General features: G+C 35.0%; 1 protein-coding gene across 5 annotated transcripts in view; it reads left to right on the plus strand.

The window, feature by feature from the left end:
• The window catches only part of ADGRB3 (adhesion G protein-coupled receptor B3), a 489,817-nt gene that overhangs the window by 279,718 nt on the left and 186,711 nt on the right, over positions 1–23,388 (plus strand). For all 5 annotated transcript variants that reach the window (XM_076332999.1, XM_076333002.1, XM_076333003.1 and 2 more), the window contains exons 13-16: positions 8,305–8,451; positions 9,208–9,283; positions 17,122–17,224; positions 22,876–22,919. In XM_076332999.1, the coding sequence (XP_076189114.1) occupies positions 8,305–8,451; positions 9,208–9,283; positions 17,122–17,224; positions 22,876–22,919 (370 nt within the window). The remainder of the gene's footprint in view (positions 1–8,304; positions 8,452–9,207; positions 9,284–17,121; positions 17,225–22,875; positions 22,920–23,388) is intronic.

Raw genomic sequence — 23,388 nt, forward strand, 5'->3', positions numbered from 1 at the left:
TCCCCAAGCAATGTAATGTTGAGGGAATATTTTTATCAATGCCCTGCTAATGATTTTCACATCTGTTTGCCCCCTTACTGATCTCTTGTCCTCTGTCAAGCCCTCTCTGTCTATCTTTTTAATAGTTTGTAGTGGATATCTAATCATCAGTAAAGCTAATAAATAAACATATGAATGATCTCTTTCTCTCGGCTTTTCTTCTTTCTCCCTTTCTCTGATGACAGCTTCATTGTCATTCCCATCTTCTGAGCTCACTACCTTAACATTACCTTCAGTCTCCCTCTTTTTCTTGCATTATCAGCTAGAATCACCAGCACAGACACTTTTTCTAGTCACCTTATGAAATTGAAAAATGCTTGATTTCTGCACCTTCCCCATGCAGTCAATCTAAAATAATGTTGCAGGTGGCCTTGTCCCCTCAGTATTACCATGGTTTTCACCTTTATGTCTGTAACATTAAAACTCATGCACTTAAATGCCAACTCATTCTATCTCCTGCATCAGCCTCCATCTTCTGTCTTGCTTTATGCTGAGTCTTTTCATTGAGAAGTGCTTTATGACAAGGCAAGAGTTGCTAAGGGAGGCCTTAGTCTTAGTAGCATGAATGCACAGTAATACTAAGAGGAATGGAAAAAAATAAAGCTCTTTCAGAAACACAGAGTACCTTGGATATGGCTCTGGGTCTCTTTGGCTGTTAGTGTCTTCATCTTCTTCAATATAACCCCCAGAAGATGGAGTTGTCCTCTAGTTAATGAAGTACAGCCTCCTACAATGTTTTGTTTAAAGCATTTATCTGAATAACTACATATTTCAGTAAGCATTCCATTTATCATGAGAACACATTTTCTTCTGACTGCTCATAAAAAAATTGTTTACATTTTCATGAGTTCAGTTGGGTATTCTTCAAACTTGTGATTCAGATCTGCAAATTTAAAAGTGATTTTGTTCTTTACATTCCACATTGGCCAGCTGCAAATAGTCATATTCATCTTACAGTACGCATTAGTAGTAAGTAAATAGTAACAATGATTAAAAATTATAAAAATGCTAAGATTATTATTTTTTCCCCTAGGGGGACATGCAGAATTAGCATCTGGAACATGGACAAATTCTATGATGCTATGGCCATTTCTATACACTAACTCTTTCTCAGGGAGTAAACTTTAATAGTTTGCATAAACTTTTTTTTTTTTTAAAAAAGGCTTTTATTGTCCATAACAACAATTCTTAATGTTCTAATTACTGTTCAAGCTTTTAATTTTTTATTTTCCATTTTTACGTCCACACCTGCAACAAGGAAAGGTTTGGAAAAAGAAGAATTGTAATCTTATGCTTTACCTATTTTAATTTTATCAAGCTAGATTTTTTATCATAACAAATGTGCCATCAGAAACCAGTTAAGATAATGTGTATGCATATGTGATATTTCATGAGTCTTTGAAATTAGTTTATTCCTGAGTTGTTCCTGAAATACAGAATTTGGTACTGAACAACAAAAGTACACAAAACCAAGAGGAAACACTTGCCTGTTGCCTATGAATTTATTTTTTTTTTAAATTACGTAAGTAGCAGAAGAGATCTGAGTGCTTATTAAATGCATCCTGATCATTGCCTGAAGCCATGCTGCTTTCTAACTCATCCTAAATATTATACTGCTCATATTATTCATATGGTAGTGTATTGCTGGCATTTGTTACAGGCTTTTGGGAGCATATTCAGACATCATACAGTTATGTGACTGTTCGTGTGTTTACTTTTTCTTCATATTATTTAAAGGACTGCGGTGGCTTGCAAGCTCAAAATAGAAATTAGCTATTTCCCTACGGTGCTTATCACTGATAAATGTATTATTTTACAACAAAAAGGGTAACAAGTACCTCTTTTCCTCATTGCAATGTCTATGGAATACAGAAGGGAAATATTCAGAGATCACTGTTAAGGTAGCTTCTTGATTAACCTAAAGCATTATTCTTAACCTTCAAACAGAGAGCCCATTTAAGGCACAGTTTGCTTGACACCAAAGGAAGGACTCATGCAGAACTCATGCCTGATTAGTGAAAATATCTATGAAATGTCTACTTCTACTTCTGCCTGTACCAGTAGTGTGTCTTGCTGCCCAAAGCTTGAATAGTCAGAGGGTAGCTGCTATGGGCTGATGAGCTTCAGGGATGCAAGAGCACAGCAGGCTTCTAGGGACATCCCTCTCTTGTCTGCCAATGGAGCAGTAGGGCATAACAAGGTTCTAATTTAAGAAGACATAATTTCTGTGTTGATAGTCTTAAGAAGTAGTAGATCTGTTAAGTTATAATTTCTTAGGAGTGTTTTTCTGACCGTTGTTTGATGTTGGTTCACTGTGGGGAGATTTCATGGGTATTATTTGCAGAGGGAAAATTACCTGGCTGTTATTCCTATGTTCATATAAGAGGATGTCACTTCACCACAGTCCTTCTATTGTACATAATCTTCCAGGTGGTAAGAGGTAGATTTATCTTCGTACTGAAGGAAGGATTTTAAAGGAGATCATCAAGCCTGCTCAGATGCAGAGCTCTGTAGCAAATCTGGAGATCCACAGATTTGCCTCCTTGAAAAGGGGGTTTCACCATTTGTGTTTGTCACAGATTGTCTTTAAAGTGATGGGGTTTAAGTGGATAGAGCAAATATGTTATGAATATCATCTTCAATATGTCCATCTGGCTCTTTGATGATGAGCCAGGCAAGACTTTTTTCCCCGTGTATCCAACATGAGCTGACTTAAATAGGCTAATTTATTCTATAAAAAAACAAAGGTTTTACATTTAAGGTCAACGGAATAATTCTAAAATGTATAAATATGATTCTAATTGGGTCTTCTTAACAGAGATGTTTGCAGAAATACTCAGTATTCTGAATTTTAACACAAAAATCCTTTCATATTCTTTATTCTGAACATCTATCACAATGGCAGTTCTATTCATGACTATTTTACCCAGAAATAAATTTAGCAGTAGCTGTTCCAGAAGGGCAGTATAATATCCTCTGCCTGAAAAATCAAAACCAGTTGTGTGATGAACTCAAGTTTACTAAATGCTGAATAATATATGTCTAGTATGCTGTCAATGGACAAGTCAAAAAGGACAGGAAAAGAGCAAATGATGCTGCTAATATGCATAGCCATTCTCTGTTGTCTGTGACTGAAATTCAAATTCAGAGTTCTACTCTCTTGCTCTGACAGGGACGGTTAAGCAGAAGTTGACATCTTATGCTAATCCCATAGATTTCTGTATCTGGTTTTCCAATTCAGTCAAGGCACTGATGCCTTTTAAAACAATTAATTCCCATTTCTCTGTATCTTAAGTGATTGTAAATTAGGGATCAACATAGTTACTGTGCTGTAAAGCACAACAAACCCAGAATGTTATCACTTATGAGAAAGAAGAATCAGAACCAGTGTTGTATCCTCTTTTGTAAATACATGAATGATATAGAATTCAGACTCGGATTTTAAGCATCTTTTCTAAAGGTTTTGGTTCAGTCTTTGATAAGGATAGGGATCAACTGTTTAATTCGGCTTGCATTGTAGTTTTAAAACCTAAATCTCTACTGTGAGAGATGAAGTTGTGTTTAGTCCATGAGCAAACATCCAGTCGTTTTTCTGTCATGCCTTTCAGTAAATCTGATTTCCTGTTCTAAAGTGATTAATATTATTCAAAGGGCTGATTCTGAAGTGTCACCAGTTTTTGTTCAACACGGAAAGCTAAAGGGTGGATAGTAAAGAGAAAGGGAAGAAGATTCATGATACTTATTTGGTTGCTTTATCTTTTATTATTTAGCAACCCAGATCAGTCAGAGAGCTACTGGAAGTTGCACTAGGCAGCTTATAACTCATTCAGGGTTATAGGGATCATAGCAATATGTTTCAGCTTTTCTATTCTAGACCATGATCTACAAGAGCTTGTGTACAAGAACTACACAATTTTTATTTCACTCGGAATTTTTTTGACACATTAATTGAATTGCTTAAATATCGTTCACCTATTACTGTGTGTAATCATCTTATTTAGATAGTCATGGAAAATTCTCCATTCCTATGCATTTGGAGTTAATCTATTCCAAAGAGATTTTATTTTACTCAGTAAGTAAGAACAGTTAGTAGTTGCCAATTCTGAAATTTTCAGTAGAGCAGTATTGAACAGGTTGTCTGCAACTGCAGCATGAAAATGAAATAAAGGTAAATGGAGATGTATTTGTAAAGGATATTAAAATGAATCCATTAGGGGTCAAAGCAATCACTAAATTGATTAGACTAGACTACTTAAATAGATTTTTCTGAATCAATAATTATTATGGAGTCATCAAATATGTACATGTTCTTATGTGTAATTGAACCACTGTCTTGTAATTTATACCAATGTGCATCAAAAGAATGCTCAAAGAATTCTAAAAAGAAAGGCTTTTTCTCCATGTTCCAGCTTATAGCTAGGTGAGGTTTTCTTCCATCTAGGGCATATAAATTTAACTTGCAAGATTCAGAAGTATAATGGTGCCATTTTTTGAAGAAATAAAGATTATATTCTACTTCCTGCATTCTTCAAATGTTTAATACAGTCAAGTACCATGGAAGAGATTCCTTTTTCTACTGTTTTTTTTTTTTTTAACCTTTGGGAATCATATTAAAATTGTAATTGAAGGTATATAGGAGCCACAACAAGAAAGGATCTCCAGAGAATGAAAGAATGCAACATATTCTGCACCCTAAACATGTTTCTGTACATTCAAACTTTCTGTCTCTAAGTTTTTTTCCTGCCAAAAGCCTTCTGAGTGGCTTTTTCATTTTTGGTTCATTCTGGTTAAGTCAAAATCAAATAATTTTTCCAAATGAATGCAAGCTCTACCTTTTTTTTTTTTTTTTTTTTTTTTGAGCAATGTCTGGAGTATCATAGGAATTACCATAATACAAATAAATAAAAATGGGAATTTTCCATATTGGAAAAGTTTTGATTGTGTCTACATCAGGGTATGTGCAAACTGTAAGAATGATCTGAGGAGTGACCAGGCTGGTTACTTGTCAGTATTATGTCTTCAGCATAAACTGTCCGTGAAGTTGTAGTCAGATTAGAATGGAATAATGCAGCAATAACTCAAATATGGTTTTATCTGAGAGGATAAGACATGCTGTGTATGGTGTATATGGGAAGTTTTATATTTTAAAGTTCCTTAATTTAAAATGACACATGCAGATTTTCTTCAACTTCTGCTTAGACCATTTTTTATTTTAGTTTTTCTTTTTCTTCTCTTTTTTCATCCTTTTTTTCCACTTTACAATCTCATTCTTATTAATATTCTCATTGACTGTTTTTCCAGTATTATACAGCTTCTACATGTGTATAAACAAGCAAAAATATTTCTGCCACAGTACCTGTAAATGTCCTCATCGGCTAGTGTTCTGTCTCACAAATTCAGGTCAAAATGTTTTGGTATGGTAATTTGAGAAAAAAAAAACAAACAACTTTTGCTTTTTCCAAATGAGAAGACAAAGTGCTTGTGTGGCAATTACAGAACTGAATCATTTGGGTTCCAGTATTTGGAGATCATTTTCTAATACAAACCTAACATAAAAAGAATAGAATAAAGTACAAAGTGAATTACATATCATTCTGTCTTATTATCTATGTATTACAATTGTATAAGAAACTGATATTTGAACTTCTGACACGTGAATGACCCAGTACCTGAATTATACACATTCTCCTCTAAAAGGCCTGTTGATTTTCATGTTCACAATAAAGTAAATAATTATTTCATGCTGCAGATTAAAACTGAGTTAGAAAGCAGCAAAGCCGCATTTCACAGTGGAAATACAGCTGGTCATGCTCCAAGATCTCGTTGAAATGAGGTGTAGACTAATATTTAATAAGAATATTAGCTTTTTTAAAAACTAAAATACAGTTCACAGTGGCACTGAAGAGGTGGGAACTGTTTCATGTATCTACCTGGCCATGTTGACAGACTGAACTAGTTGCCTCCAGTGAGATTCCATTAAATTGTCTTATACCTTCAAATGTCAGTGTCATGTTGGAAATTAGTAGGCACATCCTCTTGGAATCATTCACCGAAGTGGCTAAAGAATGACCTAATAATCTGTGTGGATCTGTAAGAAGAAGCAGACTTTGCAGGACATGGAGCAAGCATTTTGGCAAATCTCTTTCAATTATTGGTTTATGTGTGCTGTGTACTCTCTCTGTCTATACAGAGATCCAAAATCTCCAGATGTTAAGGTTGCATCTTCTGTGAAATTAAATTGTGCTTATTGCATATAAGTCATAAGCCACATGTTTAGGTTTTATGTTTAGGTTTTTGTGTTATTCATCACCTTAAATAGTAACAAATATTTTGGAATCTTTGGTTCTAAGTAGTGCTTAAGTACCATGATGAATGGCCCTATTTAAAATACAGAGATAGACAGAGTCCAGAGAGGTACTATCCTAGACCCTCACCATTTATCCAGTCCTAAAGTGGTTTTCTGTTTTGCAGAGTGAATTCCATTGAATAACATTGATTTCCTATTTCAATAAAGGGAACTGTCATCTGAAAGGTGGATGAAATATTAAGGCTCTACTAGCTAATTAGATAGATAGATAGGGAGATACACAGATAAATACTGTGCAAATAAAAAACCCAATATTGTCTTATACAGGCTGTATTTAATTTTGAAAACTAAATAACTGTGAGTTTAATTTTATTTATGTGGAAAATAAAATAAAATTCTTTTAGGATTTTAAGAACCATGGAAAAAATCCATTTTAACAATGTTAATATATTCTGTATAACCATTGATTGCATGTGAAAACATGCAATCCATTTTATGGCCCAGTAATTCTGACACACCTGAACTCTTCTCTCTCCACACACCACCTGAAATTCACAAGACTAAGCATTCCTTTAGGGCTGGGAATGCATTTGCCAATTTCAGCCCAGAGGGGTTTGTAACTAGCGTTGTAAAGCCCTGATGATAGTTTTGTAATGGAAAGCCTGAAATAACCTCAAGTACCACCTCACTAATGTGATTCTGTAATGCCTAACCAGTCTAATTTGAAACTAAGAGTCAGTTATCAAGGAATACATTTGTAGAGTTAATATTGTTAACCTCTTAATTTTCCTCTTCTCTTGGATCTGAATTACAGTTTCCCTTCAAATAAAAGCCACTGATGAGACACCTAATGGTTTTCTACTTTAATTTTGCTGTTCTGATTGCTTTTACAGCTGTCCCCCACTCTCTTTATATTTAACCCCCTTGCAGAGTACTTGCAGTGAAATCGTTACGCAGATCAAAGTATAGTCCTGATGTCCGAACTCTTCCAACTACATTAGCCTCTTCATAAATTGATTAGGAAGAGCATTGCACAGGAAATGGCTATCAACATGGCTTACATTAAGAATGGAGCTAGTGCTCCAAATGTGTTGTTTGTCATCTCTCTCAGTGTACATAAACACTTGCAGCCCTGTCAGTTCCTTAAAAGTAGTTTGAGTCTTACTAGACACTGACAGTGTTGCCATGGAGTCATACTTCGATTTCACAGCAAAGCTGAAACTGATTTCCAGATAATTGAGTTAGAAAACAGAGAGAAAATGAGAATGAATAAACAAAATTCCAAACTGCCTGTTATTAGATTTGATACCTATTTCTTCTGTCTTTCTATATCTGTCACAGATATAATAGTGATGTTGTTTGGGGGTTTGGGTTTTTTTTAGAAGGAAAAATATAATTAAGAATTCAGAATGGAGATTATTCTTTCAAGGAAAAGAAATCAAGTGCTATACGGCATTATTCTCATTTGTGTAGAAACAATGAGGTCTTTAATATGTGACTCTCCTTAATGGGTCTATCTTGAAATTGTGCCTGTATAGGGGATGAAAGCTCTGTTATTGCTTCATTAGCCTGCATCTAGCAGTGATGTTTCCCAAAGCAATTTGCAGCATCCTCTTTTCATTGTCACATTTGATCATTTTAGAATTTGCTCTGAAGACATGACGATGTCCTTATGTGTGAATTTCAGGGTATAAGCCAGTACATTCAATAATCCCTGTTAAGAAACTTAATCAGAATCTGGCTGACAAATGATACGATCAATGCCACAAAATTAATCCATAGTAGAACTGCATAATAAACAGAAGATTACATTTTCTGTGCCAGTTAATGTCCTATAAATTCCTGCTTTACTTGAAATGTATTATTAAACATTTTTGTTACTGCTGTACTGTTATCATGGTATGATGCTTTAAAGTACGAAACACAATTTTATTTGATTTTGTGATTTCTCTTACTAGTGGCTAGCATTCAGAAGCTTCCTGCTGCATCTGTTTTAACTGACATCAATTTCCCCATGAAAGGAAGAAAAGGAATGGTTGATTGGGCACGAAACTCAGAAGACAGGGTTGTCATTCCAAAAAATATCTTCACCCCTATGTCAACAGGTAAAGAAGCATATCAGCATGCTAATTTTGTGTTAGCTTCAACAAGGGAACTCAGAATCTTTGTCTCATAGGACCACTGTACTATATAGAAACAGTTGGTTTATCCATCTTCAAAAGAAATCCAGTACCCACAGCTTATCCCAGATGGAAATGATGGGGCTTAATTTCAGCACCTTGAACAAAAAGTGCTACAGAAATCCTAGACATTATTTTCTACGTCAAGAAGCCAATGCTTAGTTATTGTGCACGGGATTGTACCTGTGGTGGTATGAGGTGAGCTGAAATGTAGCTCTGCTGAACCCCCTGAAGCTGCTCCACTCCAACAGACTGGACCATCCCAACAGGTCACCTAACTTTTACCAAAGGATGCTCAGCAGGCAAATTACCCTGGCTTCAGATACAATTTACAAATACCATTGCAGTGCAGATCTCTGACATTAAAGAATTTAGTCACTAGGCATTAAACTCTAAAGACAGCCTTTGGGGATACTTAACTATAAAGGTAAATGAACTAGCATGGATGTCAGTACACAATGATGGATTTTTTGAAAATGTGATTTTCAGTGGTTTAAATCTTTTGATATATTCCTGACAGTGCTACATCTTTATGACAGACTTCCAGGATATAATTCAAAGTAACGATGGTTTATTTAAAATAAAATTTCTACTAGAAAGACAAATGGTATTCACAGTTTTTTATACTGATGAAGGCTTAGGAAAGAGAGTTTAACAATCTTTTTTCCTTACTCTTTTCAGAACTAGATGAATCAACTGTATTTGTCCTTGGAGCAGTGCTATACAAAAATTTAGAGCTCATTTTGCCCACTTTGAGGTAAGAAATTTCATAAATACAATATGAATTAGACTATTTCGGGATCATAACTACACTACATGTCAGGATAAAAGCAGACAACCAAGACTGTTTGCATATTGGTATTGTTGGATTTTTTTTTTCCTGTTATTTAAAATATATATGTGTATATTTGTCTTTCCTTCATGCTTAGTCATTTGTATGATGGAAATAACCTTTTTATCAAATTGGTTCAATTTATATTTTATGTAATCTATATTAAGCTTAATTATAGAAATATTTGATCAGAAGTATGCACACTGATGTACATTAATGCTCAGGCCACTTATACTTGTGTTTCAAACTACTGTTTGTCCAGTTAGTACAAGTGATCTAGTAATGACATCATAACATGATGTACTAAGGTTGTCTGTTCTACTTCTACAGAAGTCTTTAGTAGTAGTTTTCCAAGGACTTTTTCACTGCAGGTTGTACTCAGAAGGGACAGCAGAGCTATAGAGAGGATCCATTTTAGAAAGAAGACATGCGTGTGCCTGAACAGCTGTGGTATGTCAGTTATGAGGGCCATACACATTCATAAAGAAATAGGAGGGTCTTGTGTTTCACTTTTTCTTTTCTAGACTTGATAACAGACAATTTGGAAATAAACATTTCCCCTCCTCTTCTCAAATTACTGGTTAAGATCATTTCATGGTCCATTAATACTATCTTATTTCACATGTTCCTGTGCACCATTGGTCTACTAATGCCCTTTTACAGTAAAAGAAATGAGTGCAGATTGTGTCAAAATAGCTGCTAATGAATTCACAATAATCAGAAAGGATAGTAATTAGGAAGACACCAGATAACCTTTCCCTACTCTATTTAACCAAAACTTCAGGATTTGAAACAAAGAATGGAAAAACAACAGGTTTTTGCCAAAATCCATTTGAAAACAAAAAAACCCACAGTCCTGAAGAAAAAAAAAAATTCCTAGTAAAGTTGCAATGCACTGTGCAAAGAGTAGATGCAATGTTGGGGACAGAAGTCTCTCTGAGGTAGAGCACAATTCGAACAGTGATGTCCTGGCAGGACACCTGGAAGCCTCGGGAGTGCTGGTAAGAGCTGTCTATGCTTAAGGCACGGTATAAATGACAGCTCATCCAACTCCGAAATGTCACTAAGCACTTTCCATTTGTTGTGCCAGTTCCTGAAATTAGCCAGGAAGGAAGAGATGTTTGTGAGAGATATTTTTTCTTCTCTTCTCCCATATTCAAAGAAACAGAGCCAAATGGCTATTGTAGTAAGTCCTTTTTGGCAGACCTTAGAGACAATCTGCCAATCCTAGGAAAGCATCAAGGTGACCATGTACATTTCAGACCACAATCTATGATCATGCCTTTTCAGCTCTCATAGGTCAATAGTTTTAATTTACAGAAAACAAGTGTGAACCTTGAATGCTGTGTATTTTCTTATATGAGAAGCCTTTCAGGGCTTTTACTTCATCCATTAGAAAAGTGAGATTTATAGGCCTTACTAGATTTTCCCCAGAATCAATAACATCCCAAGTAGCAGGAATAGGGGCAGAACAGGGACATAAAAGTACAGCAACTTAACTACTATGGACTATGAGAAAGTGCATCTCAGTTCCCAAATTTTTTGCTTTTATCTGTTCTACTTTCAGCTGGTTACTGATTTACACAGCAAATTTGACCGTTTCTCTGTACAATTCAGTTCACAGAGAGGTTTTGTGAGCTTCTAAAGCAAAATGGTCTAATAATCTATGTATATCTATTCATAAAAGAAATCTTTAGAAATTCAAATACGAAGATATCCCACTTTGCCTCTGAATATGTTCAGTATTATTTGAATCCAATTCTCAGCTGCCCAAGAAAAGGAAACGAGAACTATTACTTTCTCTTATGTACGTGAATAAGGAATAAAAGTCATTATTAATCTGTGATATAAAAATATAACACATATTCCCCGGTACCTCTAGTCTCTTCTTTGTTTGGAGTACAGTGCCTCAGTACTTCTCTGCACTTCTTTAATATTTATAATGAAGTTATACTGAAACTTTTACAGCTTACATCAATTACCTCATCAGGAAGTGTATCACATTGGATTTCTTTGCCCATGGCAGTCATAATCAAATTTTGATCTCATGACCTTAAAATAGTAACTTAAAGGTGGCACAATTTCAAACTGTTTTCATAGAATCATAGAATCATTGGACAGTTTGGGTTGGAAGGGACCTTCAAAGATCATCTAGTTCCAACCCCCTTTCCATGGGCAGGGACATCTTCCACTAGATCAGATTGCTCAAAGCCCCATCCAACCTGACCTTGAACACTTCCAATGATGGGACATCCATAGCTTCTCTGGGCAACCTGTTCCATTGTCTCACCACCCTCGTTGTAAAAAATTGCTTCCTTATGTCTATTCTAAATCTACCCTCTTCAGTTTAAACCATTGCACCTTGTCCTGTCACTACAGGACTTGGTAAAAAGTCTCTCTCTTCATCTTTCTTATAAGCCCCCTTTAAGTACTGAAAGGCTGCAATAAGGTCTTCCCAAAGCCTTCTCTTCTGCAGGCTGAACAACCCCAACTCTCAGCCTTTACTCACAGGAGAGACGTTCCAGCCCTCTGATCATCTTTGTGGTCCTCCTCTGGATGTGCTTTAACAGGTCCATGTCTTTCTTCTGCTGAGGGCTCCAGAGCTAGCCACAGTACTCCAGGTGGGGTCTCACCAGAGCAGAGTAGAGGGGCAGAATCACCTCCCTCGACCTGCTGGCCACACTTCTTTTTATGTAGCCCAGGATATGGTTGGCCTTCTGGGCTGCAAGCGCACACTGCTGGCTCATGTCCAGCTTTTCATCCACCAGTACCCCCAAGTCCTTCTCGGCAGGGCTGCTCTCAATCCCTTCATCCCCCAGCCTGTATTGATACTGGGGGTTGCCCCGAGCCATGTGCAGGACCTTGCACTTGGCCTTGTTGAATTTCATGAGGTTCACATGGGCCCACTTCTCAAGCCTGCCAAGGTCCCCCTGGATGGCATCCTTTCCCTCTAGCGTATCAGCTGCACCACCGAACTTGGTGTCATCTGCAAACTTGCTGAGGGTGCACTCAATCCCACTGTCTATGTCATTGATGAAGATATTAAATACTATTGAATGCATTTTGATGCATTCAAACCATTTTAATGTTCATTCAGATAGAATCCTGAACTGGAAAAAAGCTGCAACTGTGGTTAGTGCTGAATTTGTTGAGTTGTTATACTCTTTGCAAAAATTAGAACTGCAATGCAGGTTTTAAAGGAAACTTTATTATGGGGTGGTTTATCACTTTATACTCTTTCACGTACATGAATGAAGTGAAGGTTTCCGTACATCCCACTGCATTTGGAAAAGGTTTATTTTTGTTTGCTTACATTTTGAAATGAAGAACTATCATCTTATATGGGTTTATATTAATTACTATTTGTACTAATCTTATTTAACTGTAAGAAGCATTATTGTGATAACCATTTTAGTGGTTATAGTGAACATAGTGAAATGCTTCACCACAATAGCGTTGTGTATGGAGCAAACACTGTAAAATGTGAAGGGAGCTAACGTCATCTAGGTTTTATGATACCTAGAAGTGTGGTAGCTACGCACAATGTATGAATTAAAAAAACATTCTGGATAAGGATCTTATGTGATGCTGTTCTTAATAAAATGACAGTTGACAAAATATGTTAATGGTGGGACTAAAGATAAACAAAACAATAAACCAAGGTAAAATAAGTAAAATGACCTCGTGTTTGAGTTCAAAGGCCACATCATTTACACCTTGACAACCTGATAAAAGAGGTGATTTCTACTGGTTGCAGTTAAATATCCAGAAAGCTTTACCACTTCCCGTGTGATTTCAGTCACTGGCTTTACAGGAGTTAGGGTGAGAGTAAAGTAAATATTTGATTGTATGATACCTGTTTTTTGTAGTTTTCAGAAGAACAAAGGTGACACACATTTCCATACATTCCTTAATATCAGCACTAAAAGGTATGCAAGCTTCTGCATCATCACAAGGAACTTCTTTGTTTAAAATAAACAAACAAATAAACAAAAAATATCTCAGTATATATTTAGGGGAAATCTTTCAAAGCACCTAACCACAGAATCCCCATCTGGTACATCACAGGTGTTCTGTGTGTAAAATGAGGATTTCATTATCTAGGGCAGCCTATACAATATATTTCACAAACTCCAAAACTAGCTGCATTTTACCATATGGGCTCGATTTTTCTTGTTTTTACTAGCATGGAGTCTGTTAAAAGTAACTTGGCAATTACATTAATATAGAACTTTTTGGACAATGTGTTTAATCCTAGTGGTATATGTATATTATTCAAAGAATTTTGCCACGACTGTTTAAATGAAGGTTAGGGAAAAGAAAAGTACTTTATTCTTCTTTATAAAAATAGAATTTTTTTTTCCACGCACAAGTAAATAAACTTCATCTGATTCTGTTTGCTAATATACTTTGCTGCGTTGCACTGTCCTTGTAATGTCATATGGATTTTTTTAATCATATATTGAAATATCGAATATTTTGAGCGCTATAGACTGAATATTATTTCCATAGCTCTTGCATCCCTGAGCACATTTATGTTATTGTTAGGTTCACAGAAAATTGATTCTCACTATAATACTCATCTGAAAGATACTATATGTGATTCCTCTCCTGGGCACTCCAAAGGAATACATTGCATATTGCCATACTGTAAGATCGTTTTTCACTTTTCCTTTAACAAATAAGAACAAATAAAGGATCAATGATTTTGCTGTAGCAAGCTTTTCTTCCCATCATTTAAACAACCACCATACTTTTCCTGCTATAATTTCCTGCACTGAAATGTTCTTTCCCCATTTGAAACATCATTCCTAACCCCCTCCTTTGGGTGCTGTACAGCCAAAAAGGCCCTTAAATTTCCTTAGGTCAGCTTTGTTAGACTGAAGACAGAGTACCTCAGGCGGGCTTTTAGTGCATAGCATTACTGCTATAGCATCCGTAATTTTTCTGTAATGTATACAACACTTACACATTGAACTATAACTTCTTTCTTACTGTCTTGAGATAGCAACATGCCTTATTCATAAGTTCATTTTTCTTGAGCAACATAGAGTCATTCTAAAAAGAAAAGAAAACCTGAATTTCATATCACATCGAATCCATATGCATACCCTTATATAAAAGAATATCCTCAAAATGTATACCCAGATAGAAAAAGAGCTTAGTAAAATAACTCTATTTTATTAATATTGTTATTCATTCAGATCAGAAAAAACACTAGGACAGCAGCTCCAGAATCTCTTCTTGAGCCTTTACGCAGTCAAACTTTGTTATCTTGAATCTTCAAGGATTTATTCAACCATAGTTTCCAAGGAATTTAATATATTTTTTGAGTAACTGATTTCAAAATTTGACCCTGATGTGCATTTTTCTGGACAGTCAGCAGAGTTCATTTCTCATTAAAGATAAATTTTAGATTTTTTTTTATGAGGGAGAAAGAAGTAATGGTGAAGTCACTCCTCACCTGTCACAAAAGATCTATAAGATCATGCACTTGCCCAGGAAGTGCAACATAGGTCATTCCCATTCTGTGTCATTCCCAGTATGACAGGGACTGAAACCCACATATTCCACCTCCCGGGACGTTTTGTAAAAGCTGCTTACTTAAATTCCTGAATAAATATTCTCAGCACTAAGCTGTTGTTTAAAAAACTATCTTCAACAAAGATATCAATGACACTGCACCAGTGGTTTTGAGGGAAATTCTTGTGACTACAAGACTTTGAGCTTTAATTCAGTGGCATCTTAACATGTTATGTGAGTTTAGAATATATGTGCCAGATGCATTCTTCCAGGGACTATCTGAACAGTTAAATATGAGATATGCAGCTCAGCCCAGACAGGACAGCAATGAGTGATGCAGATTTCATTTCACGGTGGTATAGCCAGTTACATTTATTTTCTGGTGAAACAGTCTGCTAGGGGCTCTTGAGAACATAAGTGGATTGCTAGGGTTTTAATGAGACTGAGGCAAAATTGGTGTACCAAGGTCACAATCTAGGCACCTGAAGTGCCCTTTTGGATCTCACCCTAGAGCCATCAGAACTATACCAAAATTAGATACGGCAAGGAAATGTTTCTCAACCACAAAGATTGACTGTCATCAAGTACTTAAATATCAGTATTTACATTAGCTTATGTGAATTTCCAAAATGGAAAAAATCTTTTAATAGCTAGTAAGTTCTATTTCCACCTGTCATGATATGTTAGAGAAATCAGTTTTGTATTTATTTGGAGTTTTGTTTGTTTGTTTGTTTGTTTTTTAATTCTGCCTTACTTGGGAACATTTATAGATATTCAGCTACTGTATGTACAGTAAGGTATCGTCATTACTCCCCCTCTACAGAATGCACTGAAAGTTTGCTGAATATTAAATGTTAGTCTGATAGAGAGATATGATTTCATCAACAATGTGTGAGACTTTAAAGTGCAACCAAAGGGAAGAAATAGGAATTAAGTAAAATAGAAAGCTACTTCCATTATATTTTCATTATATGATCTGGCTGAGTAAAATTGGACTAGAATTAACACCTTGCCCCAGAAGGATAATTTCATTCCTTGTGCCGAGTAAAGTGCCCACTGAGTTAAGTTTCTATTACTGTAGCCATGGCAATTCCTGTTTCAATGATCCAGCAGAATGGAATCCTCTCTTAAATACCATTTCCCTAGAGAAAATAAGCAATTAAACAACAACAACAACAACAAAAGAATATTTATACTGTCTGTTATAACTACATCTAAACTGCCTAGTTTCTTCTTTGATAACATCTACTTGTGAATATGTCTTTCTGTGAGGTTTTATGTTTGTTTATGTACAATCAGCAGAAAGTATTGAAAGCAGCATTACCTACAAAGGAAATACTGTAATGATCATAAGAAACAGTCAGGCTGATAACTGATGGTTGTTCTAAACCTGACAGGGTCATAAGAAGCAAGGATCTCAGATGTGAACATCATGTCAACATGTCTCTATGCCTGTATTAGCATAACCTTGGCAATACTGGGTCTGTCCTAGAAAGGTAGCTACAAAATGTAGTGATCCACGTTTTACATGAAAAGAGAGATTGATGATGAATTAGAGAAATTAACAGAAAATTATTATTTTGAGTAACCTGGTACAATAACATAAGACCAAATCTAATCTTACATATATGAGAAAAAAATGATTGGTTTTGGTGGGATTTCAGTCAGGGCACAACTGTGGATTATATTTTAAAAAGTATTTAGATGATGAAGTTGCCCACTCATATACCAAATGCAATGATTTTTCAAAAACTGGAAACAGGTAGGGTTTTTTTATGAGCGCAGAATCAACAGTAATGTAGAATCTCCCATTGCATTCATCCATCTTCACAATTTTCCAGTTAACAGTCAGAAAAAAGTCCAACACAGCACTTCGGAAGAAAAATTATTGTCTCTCATAAAACATAGCTAGTAGGTCTACGTTGAGAGAAGTGAATGGTATGCATTCAAACATTGACAGAATGTTTGTGTCATCAATACACCCTTCTAATTAGTAAATTGTACTTTAACAAATGGCACTTCTGCCACCGTAGTTGCTCTTCAGTCTTTAATGTGTCAGGTATGGTTGGTAACGAATGAATGTTTTCACCACTTCCAAACAAATAGTTTTTCTCCCTGAATATTTGTCGACTAAAGTAATGGAAAATAGCCATGAGATACTTCTTTAAACATAATATCAGAAGCCTCATTTAACCTCATACTAAGTTAAATCTTTCATTTTTACATGTCTTTTTTTCCAGGAATTTTACGGTTGTTAATTCAAAAATCATCGTTGTTACTATACGACCTGAGCCCAAAACTACGGATTCTTTCCTGGAGATAGAACTAGCCCATCTGTCTAATGTAAGTAAAAGGATAGCTGATATGCTCTTCCAAGAGTATTTATCAGATCATATGAGAGAAAGAAGTGGGGTTGTTTTAAATATCAGATAATAAAACCCAGTTTAACTGCTAAAACTTAAGCCCAGGAACAGTCTAACATACTTTGAAGGGAATGTGTAATTGTTTCATGCATGTGTATATGCAAAACAATTAATGTTGTTGTGTGAGTTTTGAGGTTTTCATTCAAACAGCAATTTCTAATGAAAACTCTCCATTAACTGCTTTGATGGATACAATTGAAAATGTAGTATTGTTCTGAATGCTTAACCTTTTGTTCCCTGCATAGGTCATAAAGCTACATAGTTCTTCAGGCCTTTTCTTCTTTTCTTTCATTATTTTATACTCAAAAGCCAGTTTTTACCTAACCTGTTGTAGCAGACTGAAAAAGATTCTCTGGTTCCAATTTAGCTTACAATTCTAATAAATGTTTGAGATTTTTTGTGCAATTATTTTTAATTCTGTACTTTTCAGCCTTTAGTCTCATGTTAAAAATGTTTTAAATCTGAAAAAAGGGATTCTATGTCTAACTATGAAAAATATTAACAGCTTTTCTTTATGCTTTCAGCAATCTCCCAGCAGCCACAGGGAGAATAAATTTTGAGGGAAATTTTTGTCATGTACGATATTGGGGAAATAATGTTAAATAACAAGCATGGGAGTAATTTATTTGAAGGCATGGCATATAAACTCTGTCTGTTTATGTAACTAAGAGTTAGAGTTTACTTTTAATAAAGTCATAAAGAGACAATTAAAAGAGACATAGTTACTAGAGCTTTAGTAAATAGTATTGTTATGCAAAAGACTGTAAAGCTGTGATTTTTTGTTATAAACAGTTGCCCAAGTGGTCATATAGGTACAATTCAGCTGGAGGAGTTCCAAATATTTCAGTCAGTACCAAATTTGGATTAGTGTCTCTGGGCAAAAGTATAAAAAAACCTCTTTGAACGCTAGATCTTTGATTTGCATTTTACACAAGGTTAGAAGAAACTGACTATTTTGCCATCAATGGTCATTATGACCCTCCATTCAGTTCCCAGAAAAATGTTATTACAAAGAAAATCTCAGTGAAATTTACTGCAAAGCAGGCAGAAAAAAAGAAAGGAATAGAGGAACATAAACTGACATGACTCCCTACCTTTCAGTAAGATTAGAAGTTTATTGATGAAGAATTGTGGAGATTTGGGGGTTTATGGTTCGCTATTTCTATTTAATTTCAAGATGTTTTAGGGTGGGTAGGTATGTTTTCTTGGTTTCGTTTGTTTTTTTCCCAACCTAAGTTACATCATATATATTAAGAGAAAATATCAGTCTTTAACATAACTTTTGTTCCTGTCAGATATTTAACTAGAAATGTAATAATTTGCTGAAGTAAACCACAAGTTAATCCTATATATCAGGAAAAAAAAAAACACTTTTGAAATAAAATACTTGTTTTGATCTTACTAAGATCGTGATTAAGAAGAATTTATGGTATTTCTCAATGCTAGATTTTAATTTCCATTATTTTAACAACGATTGTGAGGCTACTTACATGAGTTGTAGATAAGGAATATTGGAGTATGACTTCTATATTTTGAAATTTGAATTATTACTTGCAAAAGTGTGGGGTAGTAGGTAGGAAAAAAAAAGATTGTAATTACTTTGGTCACTTATGTTAGAAATTTTAATTTTTTTAAAAAATTAATACTAGTAAGCAACATGTCAGCATTGAAAATACTTATAAGCCAAACACAAGCTATTAAAACCAGCACAACATAAGCAAGTCTAGACTATCGAAAGGTTGAATCACTGTTCCCACAAGCTGAAATTCTAGAAAATTCTAGAGAAGGATTTTGTCTTTTTTTATTTTTTAAATCCATCCCTTTGAGTAATTTACAGAACAAGTTTTTGCTAAGTTTCAAAATCTTGGAAATGAAATGAAACTTCATTGTTACAAAAGGTCAGTTTAGAGATACTGATTGTCACCTTGCTTTGTCAACTTTTCAGTAACAGAATATTAATAGGTATTGTATTAGCTCATGTCTTGACAAGGCAAAAAGACAATAACCTTGCCAATAGATATCAGAGCCAATTTTTTTTTTTCCTTTGGCTCATTTTTGTCCTATAATTTAATCCAGAGAAGCATCAAGTGCTTGGAACAAATTTCCAGTCCTTAAATTGGACTTACATACATAGTACATTTATATAGGACCCCGATCCACCTGGATATAAGAGTTGGATGGGCAGATACAATGATAAAATATTGCTCTAGAAAGTCTGGGAATGGAAACCAGTTTTACAATTTTAATATCTTTAAAAATAAAACTAGTATAAATGTATCTTTAGTGTTTAAACATTATATATTAATGACCTGCAGATTAATCATGATGTCAATTAAATAGATTAATTATTAAACAGAAAACACAGACATTATCTTTCATCTGATTTTTTTGGAATGGCTCTTCACGTTGTTATTTTTGTTCTTTTCAAACCTTTGTTCTTGAAATGCTGTTCATTATTCAGAACAGTTTGTTTCCAAATTGATTTAATGACTAATTTTTACACAACCTCTAGAGCATGAGTACTAATATATAGGAGTATACCCACACATTTGTTCTTTTACCTCCCCATCCACTGACTAAATTAAGTAGATAAAAAAATATGAAAAAAGATGGGCAAATGTGATCATTTAGTTAGAGTTAATATGTTTAATTCAAATTAATCTTTAAATATTCATTTATTCAAAATTTATCATCATTGCTTCATTTTACATCAAAATTAGCCAGTTTATTAATAAAACCAGAGGATTATTTTGTGGAGGAAGTGTAAATCACAATTACATGTGCTGTTTGGAATATAGTATGGTATTTGGATTTGCAGATAAATTAAAATATAATAGACAGTTGACCACAGTGAGAATGTAGGTTGCAATGCATTATTTAGAGAACACGATTATTTGGTCTTATACACTGTGAACATGTCAATGAATGTGATCGCATTTTTCCAGTAGTTTGATTAAAGAGACACGGAAGTAATCTTTTAAAAACTGCACAACTCAAACAAAATCCTATTTGCTCCAGGGAGAACATGAACTCTCACCTTCTGACAGCACAGAAGTTTACTCCAGGGACACTAAAGTAATGAGCCAGCAGTAGCATAGGACATCAAGCTTTCAACGAGGCTGAAAACCCTGGCTACAAAACACAGTTGGCATTGTGCTGCATAGTTGTCAAAGTTGCCAATCACATCTCGAAAGTTCAGTTTTATATGCCAGGCAGAGATATATATACATACACACCCACACACATATGTCTATTTTTGAGATATCCAAGTCCTTTACTGTAGTGTAAAAATCAATACTGCAACAGTCGTAAACATTAATGGACACAGTAGCTGCTTCCTTAGCTGCAGCTAAGTAATTAACTGGCAAGAGCTGTGGTGAAAGATCGCTGCCCTCACGAGAGCGACGGCTGTTGGAGGTAGCTCAATGACAGCAGTGTGAGGAGACATTGCCAGGAGGCCAGACACAGAAAGACTCTGAAAAAGGGAGCAACAGGTTAAGGGTGAAGACAAAAATAGGAAGGTGGGCTTCTTGTGGTCCTTGCAGTGCTTGAAGGGTGTTTGATCAGGGTATCAAAAGAGGAAGAAGTTCTGAAAGGCTTCTGTGCCCTTGCAAGCTGCCACGCCCGGCAGAGCAAACCCTCACACAAGGCCGTCTTAAGGAACAGGTGTAATATTTATCCTGCTTTCCATGTTTCTGCTTAATCTCTCATTAGTGACTGCAATGGCCAAACGTACGCTTGTTTTTTTCTATTTGAGTACATTTCAAAGAGAGTGAAGCATGTGGTCTGACAGCAGCAGCTTTATTGTGTTTCAGCTTTCTGCAAAGGCTTTTATTTCCCTCTATTTTGTAGATTTTTTTATAATGGACATTTTTTCTGAAAATGTTGTTGTATTCTTTCTATTTGCACTGTGGGAATAGCAAGCATAAACTGTATGATATCTGCCACTAGGAAAGACAGGTCTCAGATCTCAGATATGCAATGTCTTACTACAATTCAGCTAGAAGTATTTTTTTAATATGCATTTAGCTATATCAGATTGCAAGTAGAATTTCTTCACCCAGTCTTAGGATAAAAATTAATACTCTTTATAAAATGAAATTTTAAAAAAAGGTTAATTCTGCACCATCGTTCTGTTGTTCTTAATTCTTACTCTTCTATATCCTCTTCTGTCAATGTATCGGAAAGCTTTTGGCTAATGATGCAGGAATTGGTCTCTGAGTCGCAGTGGACCTGTGCCCTCTTCCCTCTCCTCTTCTTTATATTATAAATACTTCAGGGAATGGAACATCCTTTATTTATGTTTGTACAGTGCTATATTAATATAAAGTGCCATAAGTATATGTTGGGTTTAAATATTTATACTCTACTCATAAAATTCAATGCAGTCAGCAAAATACTGAAGTAGAGGATCAAAATTTCCCTAAATGCCTCTCTCACAAGCATCTTCAGAAGGACCTTTTTTATCTTTGACAAAAAGGTGGATGGAAGAATTTAAATATTTAATAGATTTTTACTTCACAGGCTGCCATGTTTTTTCTATAAATAAAACACTTTTCAGAATGAAATATCAAGGAAACTCTCTTTATATCTTCTGCACCAACACTGTTCATGACAGAACGACACTAACATTGACATAAGAAAATAGTGTATTCCACCTGTTTCTTCAAATCACTTGTGATTTTGTTAAAAATATTTTTTTATTCTGTATTTTATATCTAATTTATTTATATAGTTCTGACTTCTGGGAATATTCAATGTTTATGATGAACAGGAATACAGTTTTGCAGTTTTCAGCCAGTTAAGTACTTCTAAGTCAATCTGAGTTTTGATAAAGGAAGATTTACAAGATTAGGGACAAAACTTCGATTTTAATTTTGTCTCAACTCTTCCTAGGCAGCAAAATAAACATGAGTAATAATAAAGACATTTCAATTTCCTAAAACATTACCCACATTTTAATGATGTGTAATAAACCTAGATTCCCATCCTGTTCTAAATCAAGTCAGAAATCTTCCACTGACTCCAAAGAGGTTGGAGCTGGGATTGTAAAGCTCAAGAAAAAAAAATATTTTGAGCAAAAATCTCTGCTGATTTAGGATATAATTGACAAAGGGACTTGGGTATTGAATGTGGGGTCACCTGAAATCCCAGCCTCTAGACATTTTGCCCAAAATATGTTTAAAATTTTTAAAGGCATTACTGGTTTTGACATCCAAGTTCCCGAGGGGCCTAAAGTTCTGCTTCTAAACACACCCAGAAATGTTCAGTTGAGTCTCTTAACAGATTAACTCTTGTCTCATATTTCAATTCTACTAGGATATACCAAATAAACAACTTTATGCTTACCTTATCGAAGAGAGAGAATACAGCAAATAGTCTGCTTTGAGGTTCAAGTGCTTTTTAAATACTCCATAAGAATTAACTTTAAGCTTTTGCAATTTCATTGGCATCAATTTGTCAGAGTATAAGTGTGATCTTGTAGGAGGAGACCCAAATAAATGTTTAGGTCAAACATGACATATTTTTTTGTATATCAGTAACTAATACGTTTGTTTGTTTTCTTCTTAGGGCACATTGAATCCCTACTGTGTGCTGTGGGATGATTCAAGAACGTAAGTGACAGGTGTTTGCTTCTATGGCTATGGCTCAAATATTACAAAGTACCTAACAATATTTAAGTAGTTGGTCAGTAAATGGGTTGGTACGAGGGCAGGGAAAATGAATGTTTCACAGAGTGAAAGTACTGGATTCTCCAGTCACTTGGCTTCCTTTCTGCAGCTATGTAAATTGAAATAATACAATATCTCACCAGGAAGAGATTACTCACATAATAATTTTAATCTGCTTTTTCAAGATTAAAATGAGGATGTCTAAGAACTGTAGTTCCTTGATGGTAGTTGCTGGGCAACAAGCAAGTGGGTAAACGATCAGACAGATAACTAAGGAAGGCTCCCTTTTCTGTTACTGCAGGGAGAAATATCATTTTCAAGTGTGATACCCACAGCAATCTTAATTTTAGTTGGTGCAAATTTTCATTTTAGTTTAGTAAAATAATAGCTGTGTACTAAATAGTGAAAGCTT

The sequence above is a fragment of the Aptenodytes patagonicus genome, chromosome 3, assembly GCF_965638725.1.
Source record: "Aptenodytes patagonicus chromosome 3, bAptPat1.pri.cur, whole genome shotgun sequence".
In the NCBI taxonomy this organism is placed as follows: Eukaryota; Metazoa; Chordata; class Aves; order Sphenisciformes; family Spheniscidae; genus Aptenodytes; species Aptenodytes patagonicus.